The sequence below is a fragment of the Cetorhinus maximus genome, chromosome 11 (assembly GCF_964194155.1).
Source record: "Cetorhinus maximus chromosome 11, sCetMax3.hap1.1, whole genome shotgun sequence".
NCBI classification, from domain to species: domain Eukaryota; kingdom Metazoa; phylum Chordata; class Chondrichthyes; order Lamniformes; family Cetorhinidae; genus Cetorhinus; species Cetorhinus maximus.
This window is the reverse complement of record NC_135889.1, coordinates 63,649,664-63,661,905: the sequence shown is the minus strand read 5'-3', so window position 1 is coordinate 63,661,905 and position 12,242 is coordinate 63,649,664. Positions and strand designations below refer to the sequence as shown.

At 48.0% G+C, this 12,242-nt stretch overlaps 1 protein-coding gene across 1 annotated transcript in view; it reads right to left on the bottom strand.

Moving 5' to 3' along the window:
- The window catches only part of col28a2a (collagen, type XXVIII, alpha 2a), a 145,582-nt gene that overhangs the window by 43,704 nt on the left and 89,636 nt on the right, over nt 1-12,242 (bottom strand). The window contains exons 22-23 of the mRNA XM_078552112.1: nt 11,375-11,443; nt 4,266-4,334 (exon numbers count right to left, since the gene is read on the bottom strand). Coding sequence (XP_078408238.1) covers nt 4,266-4,334; nt 11,375-11,443 — 138 coding nt within the window. The remainder of the gene's footprint in view (nt 1-4,265; nt 4,335-11,374; nt 11,444-12,242) is intronic.

The window sequence follows — 12,242 nt, the reverse complement described above, 5'->3', positions numbered from 1 at the left end:
TGAGTTAGAGTTGAAGACTGACAGTTCCGTGGGACTTACCTGAATATTAGACTGAATGTTAGACTGAAAAATCCTAGTCTAACTCCTGGGCAGCTACAGAACTAACCCCCAATCACTCACATTGGCCCCACCAACTTCCCCAACTATCCCTCCTTGCCACCCTGACGACACCCCCCCATGACCCAACCTGACTGCCCCTCTCAACCTCGCTAATCCCCAGCTATCTTACTACCCCTCCTTGCCTGACCCGACTAACCCCTGACGAGACCTGACTACCCCCTCACCACCCGACTATGCCACTGACCCTCCTACCCACTCACCCACCTAATCACCTGCGATCCTACCCTCCTATCATTTTACCCACCTACCTCCTCACCCACTTACCTCGTCTGCCTACCCTACCCATTGATTCATCCACTCACCCATTCACTAGCATTCACACTGGACATTTAACTTACCTCACAGCAGCTACTGCTGTAAAAAGAGGGCGTGTCCTGTCTTCTTCCAGAATTACAGTCAGAGACTCAGCTACAATGGAGTTCTCCAATGGACTAGACACACCGCATTTCTGGAGAAGTGGGCTCAGAAGACCCAGCCAGAAACGTGGAGCTGCATTGGGGCAAAAAAACTACGGTCGTAATGTCAATCCAATGATGATTGTTGTTTCATGGAAGATCTGGGCCATTAAAATAAGGAAAGTAGGGTGTCGCAGCAGTTCAGCCATCTTTCCTCCAACATATTACCAGCATTGCTGAGGCAGCACCCTGAAGGAGTGGTAATGACTCCAAGCAACATGAACTTGCTGTCCTCTCAAGATGACAGCATTGACCTCTGACCACTACCACTCCTCCATTGCCCGTTCTGTTGCCTGTCACCCAGCCAGCACAGGCTGCTGCCATCCATGCCTAAATGGTGCAGCCTGCAGTTTGGCCTCTTGGCCCAGAGCTGTTTGATGTGTCCTCCAGAGCCATTCTCCTCCCGTGTAAGCCAGCAGCCATGCTGCAGGCACTGGGGTAGCACTGAGCAGGAGCATGAGGATAGGCAAAGGCAAATGAAAGACAGACTCCAAAGGAACGCACAATAGTGATTAGTTAACCTTTGTATGCAATATGGAATAATTCATTTATAAATCCAGTTTGAAATGTTTATTTTGTAGTGGCATTTATTTTGGTGAACCGAATGTTGTCATGATCAGTGAGAGGGAAGGTAAGGTGTGGGACAGTTGGTGAATGGGGAATTGGGGTTGCAGTTACTGGTATCAGACTTGGTTGAGTTCTTCATGGACAGGTTGACCAGAACAGGCAGCCTAGGTTGTCCCTCATTTCCTTTCTCTTCCCCTCCTCCCATGCTCCAGTTTCTTAGGTGCTCCATCATATAGCTGATGGCAAGGGCTGTCCCTCATGTTGGCAAGATTTTGTACAGATCTCCACAAATATTTAAGCCTTCTGCCGAGTGTTGCAAGGCTCCCTCAGAGTGGTCCACCTAGCAGAAGCACTGTTTCAATATGCCAATGGTTTATGCTTTCACATGCCAGGCTTTTTATGCCTGGCTTTCATTGTATGCACTGTGCACATTTGAATGAATTGTACACTGGATTCATCAGCCACGTTGTCAGTGAATAACTGCCAGTAGCCAGCCTTTGGTTTGCTCTGGTGGCTCCAATGCAGCTGGCACAATGGACAGAATGAAGGCACCATGACTGCTGTCAGGATACTGGGCTCTGACCTGCAAAATTCATGTCCTATGATTACACATTAGCTGAGTGTTGTGGGAGTGGAATCCCTTTTTATTCTAGTCTAGGACAGAGTTCATGCATGGTGCTTTCAATGTGTGTGCAGTCAATGGCACCCTGTACCATGTGCAATCCCAGCAAAGCAACATGCTCGTTCTGTCTGCTTTTCTTTGGCAAAAGAGAATGAAATGTAACTAGTCCACATGGAGCAAAGAGCCTCAGTTACCTCCCTCACACAACAGTGGATGGCAAACTGCAAGATGTTGCAAATAATTTTTTTATTTGTTTATTGGGTATGGGCATCGCTGGCTATGTTATTGCTCATCCTCGCGGGAGAATCTTCGGCCCCCTCCCCCACCCTCGCGCGCCGAGGCGTAAAATGATGTGCAGTGATATCGGGCGTGTGTCCCAACGTCAATGCGCGTCATTTAGACTTTCAGTTCGGCGGGCGCGCAGCCAACTTGGCTGCACACCCGCCGAACCGTCAAAGGCCTGTTAAGGCCATTAATTAACTAATTAAGCCTATTGAGAAAACTGCCTGATCAACCTTAAGGTTGGTGGGCAGGTGAAGAGCCCAGGCGGCCTTCTCATTTTTCATGGGACCTCATCCATGGGCGGGATGAGGTTTCATGAAGGGTTTATAAATTAAATAAATTTTTTCATTAAAGTTCATTGACATGTCCCAGCTCATGTGACACTGTCACATGAGGAGACATGTCTTAAATTTTATTTTCTTTATTAAAATTTTTAAAACTTAAAACTTATCTCCTTGAGACACCTCTGTGCCTCAGGGAGATTTCTGCGCTCTTTCACGCGTATGTGATCGCCGCCCCCCCACCCCACTCCCCACTTCATCTCCTCCCACCACTGCCGACTTCCGAGCGAACGTCATGCTGGGCTGGCCTTAATTGGCCCACCCACATAAAATGGCAGCACGCACCCGACTGGGGGCGCCGACCAGGTCCGCGCCTGCCTGCGCCTGCCCCAGCACAACCCCCCTGACTGGGGGAAAATTCTCTCCCGAATTGTGCTTGAGAAGATGGTGATGAGCCATCTTTTTGAATTGCTGTAGTGTATGTGTTGTAAAAACACCCACAGAGCTGTTAGGAATGCAGTTCTACGATTTTGACCCAGTGACAGTGAAGGGACGGTGATATGGTTCCAAGTCAGGATGGTGTGTGGCTTGGAGGGGTACTTGCAGGTGGTGATGTTCCCATGCATCTGCTGCCCTTTTCCTTTTAGGTGGTACAGGTCGCAGGTTTGGAAAGGGCAGTCAAAGGAACCTTGGTGAGTTACTGCAGCGCATCTTGTAGATGGTAAACACTGATGCTACTGTTCATCAGTGGTGGAGGGAGTGAATGTTGAAGATGGTGGATGGGTGACAATCAAGTGGGCTGTTTGTCCTGGATGGTGTCAAGCTTCTTGAGTGTTGTTTGAGCTGCATTCATCCAGGCAAGTGGGGAGTATTCCATCAAACTCCTGACTTGTGCCTTGCAGATGGCGGACAGGCTTTGGGGAATCAGGAGGTGAGTTACTCACCTCAGAATTTCTAGCCTCTAACCTGCCCTTGTAGCCAAAGTATTTAGATGGCTTTATGTAAATCCAAAGCTTCAGCCTGGAAGGAGCCAGATGCGTAAAAGTTCATTGCCATGGTCACCATCGCAGCAACTGGCAATGAGTTAATTGTATTGCTCTGGTGTGGCTGCAGCAGGTGACAGATTTAGGTGAGAGCATCCTTAGTGAAGTGCAGGCATCTCACATGTTGTTCCTCCCTGTGGCTCAGGTAGGAGAAATACCCCTTTAGATTTAGGAGATAGGCAAGAGTACAGAAGCTTATGGTTGTGTGCTGCTGCACAAGGCTGCCTTGGCAATTTAAGTTACAGAGTGAGGTGCTTTCTTACTTACCTACTACTTTTAAACCAATTATACCAATCCTCAGCCATTCTAAGCTTTTTAAATGCCTCCATTGGCAATTTCCATTCCCCCTAGTGCAGTGCTCCTAGATGTTTATGAGCTGGATCTTAGATCATTGGATTTGCACTGCAGAGGATTGTTGGGTGGAAGTACCACCTCTGGTGTGTAACACCAAATGGTATAAATGGTTTTGTGGATTTTCAGTGCCTACCTTTATCCTACGGAGTACAATATGAAGTGGAATAGGCCATTTAGTCCCTCTAGCCTGTTCTCCCAATCAATGAAATCAAGACTGATCTGCAACCTAACTCCATGTACCTACCTTAATACCTTTGCTTAACAAAAATCTATCACTACCAATTTAAAATTAACAATTGATCTGGCATCAATAATTCAAGTGGATAAATCAAAGTCTACAATGTTACTCAGTGATCCATTGGTTCCAAATTCCAGCAGAAATCGACATATGTGAAAAGGTAAAACTTACAGCCTTGGTTGTAACCGCAAACCCTTTGATAGTTCATTGATTGATAGTATCACATTTTTCCACAGAAACCAGAGAACCATGAGATTTTTTTTTCTCATTTTCAATACTCTAAAATATTTAAGTAACTCTTACCTTGGGACCAGGAATTCCAATTCCAGTTTCACCTACAGGGCCAATGCCACCAGGGGGACCTGGATCACCCTATAAGAAACATATATTTAATAATGATTTATTGATCAAATATAAAAAGTTTTCAGTTTTGTTCCCCGAGTGTAACGGTGAAGAAAAAGAGTCAAAACTTTTCTAGGACGTTACTTGTAAGACCAATAGATCCTTTTAAATAAGAAAGGAAGTTTCCAGGTGAGTTGGCCCTTTAACCAGGGTGACCAACTGTCCCTTATTTTATGGGACTGTCCCAAAATTCAGCCCATTGACCCATCTCCTTGGTTGCATGCATTTTAACCACATGCATGTGCAGTACCTGCTCTGCTCCCATCTGCGTGCTTTAACAGCTCAGGTAGAACCTCCCCCCAACCCTACTACCGCTCTCACATTTCCAGTAGCACCGCGTCCCCTCACCCCCTGCTCTCACAGAGCTCATGCAGCACCCTCCACACCGCCCCCACCCCCCCGCCCCCCATCCCCACTCCCCTCCTCAGCTGCACTAATGGACCCCATGTGAGGGTGCTCCTTAATTTTCTCCATGACAGTTGGTCGCTGCCTTTAATGTGTGTTTTACACTGAAGGCGCTTATACAGTAACTCTCATTTTAATGATATGAAAATGGCTATGGGCCCGATTTCAGTTTGTCTACCCAATGTGTAATTAACAGCAAAATCTGGCCCATTAATGATGGAAAAAGAATAATTTTGATTTTGTTTCTATTTAATGCTCAATAATATTTTAAATGTTGCTTACAATAGTTTTCAAATATTCCGGTTTGTTGCTTGGAACTCAATTTAGAAAATTAACTAAAATGGACTTTTTAATTTCTGTATTCAATAAATGTAAATACAAAAACCATATAATGATTTAAATGACAGTTCAAAATTGCTTTAATGATGAAGTGTTGAATGATCAATAATTTTGATCAATTTTGCTGGTGTCAGAAATTACATTAATTAAAGTTAAAATTATTTTATCTGTTGCTTGTTGTGAAATTTAGTCCAGCATTTTACCATTTAACGATGGTGGGTTACAGATCACTCAGGGGGTCTGAGTTGCTGTGGCAACGTGCACTTTAACATGTGTTAGGAGCAACGCATAATTTTAAATTTGAATATATACATTTTTGTATTAAGTGATGTAAAAAGGGTTTTGGTTTCATGTAGGTTTGCTATGCGCCTTGGTACCTACAAGTCTGGGTGGACCTGTGGCTTAATGAGGTTTTACAGCCCCTTGAGATGGGTTAAAAAGGGGTTAGAAATTTAGTGATTTTGGGGAAAAAAACACAAAGTAGAAAAAACAGGGCTGTTGCCTAGTGACAGTGGCCAAGTGACACAGAGAAGGACAGAGGAGGGTTCAGTGTGTACTAGAGAGTGAAGTTAAGGGTTTTTCAGCCCTCTGGGAAGAGAAAAGTACAAGGCTAATGGGACAGTAGTTAACTGAATAGTCAGTTATAGGACTTATTAACATGGTCAGTTTAGTGATGTTGCAACTGAAACAGTGGGCAGAATTTTATGTTCTGTGGGCGGGCACATGCCCGACCTGATCAGGCGTAAAATTGCATTAAGTGATGTCAGGCGAGCATTTCGATGGCATCCCACAGGCGAGCAATCTTCAGATCGGGGGCGTGCGCGGGTCTCGGAGCCATGCCCTCCATCACTTAAAAGGCCACTTAAGGCCATTAAAAAGGCAATAGCTCGCGATTTTACATTGCCCGTGCAATTTCGCGCTCGTTGCACAGGCAAAACGGGCAGCCCACTTTTACAAAACCTCATCCAAGGGTGGTATAAAAAGGGTCAGCAGCATTGCCATTGTGAGTAGTGAGGAGTTTAGGAGATAGTTTGCTGTTGGTTGCTTATTTGAACTTGACAGCTTAATCTCTGCTCCGAGCAGCATTCTTAGCATTTCCAGGCTTCATTTCAGGACTCATTGGCCAGGATTTCCACGTTGGTAAGCGAGGGGTGGGGCCCACTCGCCAACGCATAAAATGACGCGGGATGACGTCCGGCGGGACTCCCGACGTCACCCCGCCTCATTTCAATTTTCAGGTCGGTGGGGGCTCAGCAGAATCAATTGTGGGCCCGCCGACCTGTCAATGGCCAATTGAGGCCATTGACAAAGTCGTTAAAGTAATTAATGGACCTGCCCGTCCAACCTTAAGGTTAGCGGGCAGGCCAGGAGCCCTGGCGGGCTTAAGAAAAAGCATGAAACCTCATCCACAGGAGGGATGAGGTTTCATGTAGGTTTTAAATTTTTAATAGAAGTGTCAATGAAAGTGATGGACATGTCCCAACTCATGTGACAGTGTCACATGAGGGGACATGTCAGGGAAATTTATGTTTTTAAAATTTTTCAGACAGGAGCTGATCTCCCTGAGGCAGCACTTAACCTCAGGGAGATGAGTGTGCTCTTTTGCGCACATGCATGAAAGAGTGCACTCTTGGCTCAGATGATACCCCCCCGCCCGCACAGGAAGCGCTTGCGGACATCACGCTGGGCAGGCCTTAAATGGTGGCGCGCCTCTGATCAGGGCGCCGATTGGAGGCGCGCCTCCATGCACCTGCTCCTAAACTTCCCCCCAACGGGGGGAGAATTCTGCCCATTGGTGTCTCCAAGGCCCCTGGAGAATTTTAACCGTGTGAACCCTTCCAGGTATTAGACAGCCTTCTGTAACCCTGGTAATAGGGTTTGTGCTCGCTGCTGGAGGCACCTCCCCTGAGGAGGAAGAGAGGGGCAGAAGGGAGAGGAGGCCAGGTGTCCCAATGCAGCTTCCAGGGGAGTGACCTGTGGGAGGAGAGGCGCAGGCACAAAGGGCACAGGGCCAGCAGGAAGTCCAAGGCGTTAGGCGCCACTATCCTGCTGCCAGGGTTTACAGGCAGCGATGCAGCTACCTCATTATATCTGAGGTGCAATGCCAAAGGAGGCTTTGTCTCTCTAGGGAGACTTTGACCTCCATTTGTCCTATGATTGGGTCTGAGACCACTTCCAACTTGTGGGTGGACATCCTATGCCAGTGGCTTTGAAGATCTCAGCAGCCCTCAATTTCTATGCCTCCGGCTCTTTCCAGGGGTCAGTGGGGGATCTTTGTGGAGTCTTCCAAACAGCTATCCACAGCTGTGTCAAGCTGGTGACAGAAGCTCTGTTCAGGTGGGTAATGACATTTATTCATTTCTGTACGGACGAGGCCAGCCAGGCTGAGCGAGCCTGAGGCTTCGCAGTGATTGCTGGGTTCCTTCACATCCAGGGTGCAATCGACTGCACACATGTGGCCATCAAGGCGCCAGCGAGTCAGCCGGATGCCTTCGTCAACAGGAGGGGCTTCCACTTGATGAACCTCCAGATAATTTGTGACCGCAAGATGCAGATTCTGCAAGTCTGTGCAAGGTACCCTGGCAGCTCCCGTGACGTTTATATCCTCAGACACTCCCAGGTGCCGCGGCCCGACTGGATGGATGGCTGCTGGGTGACAAGGGCTATCCATTGAAAAGGTGGCTTATGACACCTCTCCGCCACCCATGAGCAGAAGCAGAGCATTGTTATAATAGGAGTCATGCCTCTACAATGATGGTGATAGAGAGGACCATAGGTCTTCTGAAGATGCACTTCCGATGCCTGGACCATATAGAGGGAGCACTACAATACCCCCAGAGTGGGTGTCACTGATAGTGTTTGCATGCTGCACTCTCCACTATCTGGTTCTGGCAAGGGAGGACCCACTGGAGGAAGAGGATCTTGATGCAGCTCCACAGGCCACAGAGGAAGAATCCAGTGGTGAGTCAGAAGAGGAGCACAGTGAGGGCGTGGAGGCAGACCTCTGTCACCTTCAGGGAGGCAGGGACACCAGGAATGCCTGGATCCAATACTCCTTCAGTTAGGCTGCCAAAGATCTGCTTCCATCTCATGCCAGGGCTGCCACCTCCATCCCGGATGTCTGAAATGCCCCTTTCATTTGAACCCAAAGTCCACTCAGTGCCTGTGCAATAAAGTTTAGAGCCATTCATGTCCAGCATTACATACTGACGTACCCCGCACCAAAAAAAAGGTGAAGCATACTCAGGCCATTAGGACAAAAGCAAAATTTATATAATTTAGATACTTACAACAAATGAATATTTTTATATCTGGTGTTAATGCCCACACTGGTAAACGTATCAACTAAATATGGTAGAACAGAAGATCACTCATGAACAGTACCTCTTGTGCTCAAGGTGCCTTAAACTTATGTTTGCGAGCACTATATCTTGGTGTTGCCACCTCGCTGGCAGTGGCATTGGAGGCAGCCTGCTGACTCTGCTGTCTTGTTGGCCTTGATGACCTTGGCGGTTGTCCTCTGGCCCATGGAGCCTGTGCTGGCCCCGCCTGGGAGGGAGCAGCCAGTGCCACAGCTGGCATCTCCCCAGTCATCGCAGCCTCATCAGATGCCACGGTCACTGGCAGAGGGGCGGAGGAGCTGCTGCTGTCATCCAGAGCGCCCTGAGAGGAGCCCGCAGAGACACCAAGAAGGTCGTATGCCAACGTGAGGTTGCTCTGTCCTCCCTGCTCGCCATTGATGGACAGGAACCTAGCTGGGATACTGGGTGCCTCATCCATTGTCCACACTGGCACTGACCACCTGAGGTCATTGCCCGTGTGAGGGCTTGCAAGTCCAAGTGCAACTCCAGGGCCCCATGATTCTGTCCCTGGAGCTGCCTCTCCATGAGTCACCACTCTCTCAGTGCGCTTGGCAATGAGGGTCAATGCAGTGCCCATGCTCTGCATAGAGTCCTCGACAACGGAGACCATGCAAACCCTCATTGATCTCCGCCAGATCCTCCCGCACATCCCGCTGGACATCCAGCATCTGCTGCCTAATGGACGACTCCAGAGGCACATCATCTGCCTTCGACTCAGCACTGTCCTGGTCTCCAGTGGTCCTCCAACTCCAGCAGCCCTGCTGGTGCCCTGAGCACACTCTGGCTCTGCCTGCTCCTCAACTGAGTGTGATGTACCCTCATCGCTGTGCACCAACATTCTAGCCGATGATCTAATGCCCACCGAGGTGCTGGAATCTGCACTGTGCCTGGTTCAGAGAGCGAGTGTGACGCAGGTGCATCTGAAGCCTGGCGGTCCTCCGGTGTCAAGGATGGCTCTTCAGGGTCCTGCGAGTGAATGACTGCTGGCAAATCTAAGGGAGAACAAGTACGTCATTAGTTTAAGTCATCACACTGTCACTGTGCATGCCAGACAGTCTGGTGAGACAATGGAGATTTGCATCATGGTGCCATCATCTTTCAATGACCAATGGGGACTCCAGGTTTGAGGCTCCCATTAATGATGAGACTACACAAGAATGTTTGTACAATCCAACACTCTCACCTCTGTGCACTGCACTCTTACCTTCGTCAGAGACCCCTGCTTCTCCACAACTGGTTGACCGAGGTGGGCGGTGGCTCTCCAGCTCCAATGCATCCATTTCGTACCTCGTCATGATTAGGAGGTTTAGGGGTTTCCGCCTGTCCTTGACCTCTCGATGGTGTTATGGCTTCTCTTCTCCTGAAAGAACAGAGGAGCATTGATTAGTCCACTCTCTACCTGCAGCGCCATTGCAGTCCGACCAACACCACCTAAGGAACACTTTGCAGAGTGCATCCGAGTCGTGGCCCTTGAGCCACAAGGCACTCAGTCCAAGCAGCCAGGGCACACCCACTTGGCCGGTGCTGGTGTCAGTGACAGCTGCCACTCAGACCCTAATACCCCTGAGCTCCATGGGGAGATGGCCAGCCCTTAACACTTCTCCACACTGATCCATGCCAACATGGTACTCACCCTTGCTGAGCACAGCAGGTCATTGAACTTTTTGTGGCACTGCACCGATGTGCTCCTCACAACGTCATGGCTGCTGACCTCGGCTGCCACCTCCTCCCAAGCTTTTTTGGTCTGGTGCGATGGCCTCCTCCTGCCATCTCTGGGAGCGAGGGTGTCCCGCCTGACACCTATCTCCTCCTCGAGGACCGCGAGGCACTCGTCCAAGAAACAAGGGGCCGAGTGCCCACCCGACCTGCTCTCTCACCAGGCGTCTCCAGCCACTGGTGAGGCCATTGCTCCAGTTTCCAGACCGCAGAAAGATTCTCCCCTGCCTGCTTCAGGGAGCTGCCTCTCCTGATTTTAAACCACCTGCGGTGCTGCTGGACCCAGTGCCCGACAGGCCCGTGCCCCTGTCTGGCCCTTTCAGACCATTCAGATGATGCGTTTCTTGCTGGGTGGGCCTTAATTGGCCCCATGGTCGGGGGCTTGTTTCCCGACCACTCCCGGGCCCGCCAATCACGCCCGCAGTTTAAAGTGCGGTTATTTTTGGATGTCTCCGGGAGAGGTATAATTTGTGTAAGAAGTATCAAGTGAATGCTGAAAAATTCACTGGAAGAAAATCGTTTGCATGGATACCAGATCCAAGCAAGGAGCCTTTGTGTCAAGCTGGTGGTATCTCTTCACTGGTTTATGTGTCTGTAAAGATATTGCTGGGGTAAAGGAATATTGGAAAATTGAATCATCTTCTTGTGTTTGTACTGAGATCTTTACAACCTTTTTGTCTGTAATATAGTTCATTTTTCTTGTTTTAATAAATATTTTATTCTTCGTGTGAAAAGTTCACCAGCAGACCCCTGTGAATTTGTTTAGCAACTTCCCTCCATGGTTTCTAAAAAAAGGTTAGGATCTATCAAGCCAGATTTCAATCTGGGATCTGACTTGTCCAGTGTTAACATCAACTGGGATAATAACACATGCATGTTGTAGTCTTGAGCTAAGGACACTGATGGTAGAGGTATGGTATTTTATCATAAACCATTTGCAAAACAAATACTCGTAAAGCTGACTTTTACATAATGTTGGAAATATTAGAGCCTTTGCTCTATTTTCTGGAACTTCATTCCTAAATCCTTCCACCTCTCCATCTTTCTCAAATTGTCTTTTCAGTCAAGCTGTCAGTTACCTGCCCTAAGCTCTCTGTTCTTTGCTGAGTATTGTATTGTTTACCAACTTGTTTTAACAAAGAGGAATTTTAATAGGCTACTAAAATAATATTAAATGTTTATGTATACCTTAAGGCCCATAATGCCACGTCCTGGAAGGCCTGGCATTCCCAGGCGGCCCACAGCCCCAGGTTCACCCTGCAATGTGAATGAAAACAAAAGATTATCAGCGATCTGATGCAAAAAAAATAATGAACAATAACCTTTATTTATTTGTTCATGTGATCTGGGCATCGCTGGCTATGCCAGCATATATTGCCCATCCCTAGTTGCCCTTGAGAAGGTGGTGGTAAGCCACCTTCTTGAACCGCTGCAGTCCATGTGGTGTGGGTACACCCACAGTGCTGTTAGGGAGGGAGTTCCAGGATTTTGACCCAGTGACAGTGGATGTGGTGCCAAGCAAGTGGGCTGCTTCGCCTTGGATGCTATCGAGCTTCTTGAGTGTTGTTGGAGCTGCACTCATCCAGGCAAATGGAAAGTATTCCATCACATTCCTGACTTGTGCCATGTAAATGGTGGACAGGCTTTGAGGAGTCAGATGAGTTACACGCTGTAGAATTCCCAGCCTCTGACCTGCTCCCGTAGCCACAGTATTTATTATGCCTGGCCCAGTTAAGTTTCTGGTCAATGGTAACTCCCAGGATGTTGATAGTGGTGGATTCAGTGATGGTAATACGAATCAATGTCAAGGGTTAGATTCTCTCTTGTTGAAGATAGCCATTGTCTGGCACTTGTGTGGAGCGAATATTACTTGCCACTTATCATCCCAAGCCTATATATTATCCAGGTCTTGCTGAATATGGACATGGACTGATTCAACATTAATGTGTAATCCTTTTAAATTTTGTTTCATTTACTTGTTAAAAGAGCTTTAAATTCAAATATGGTTCAACATGGAGACAGTTGTAGAGTATTGCTGTATTGCTTCAAGGATACC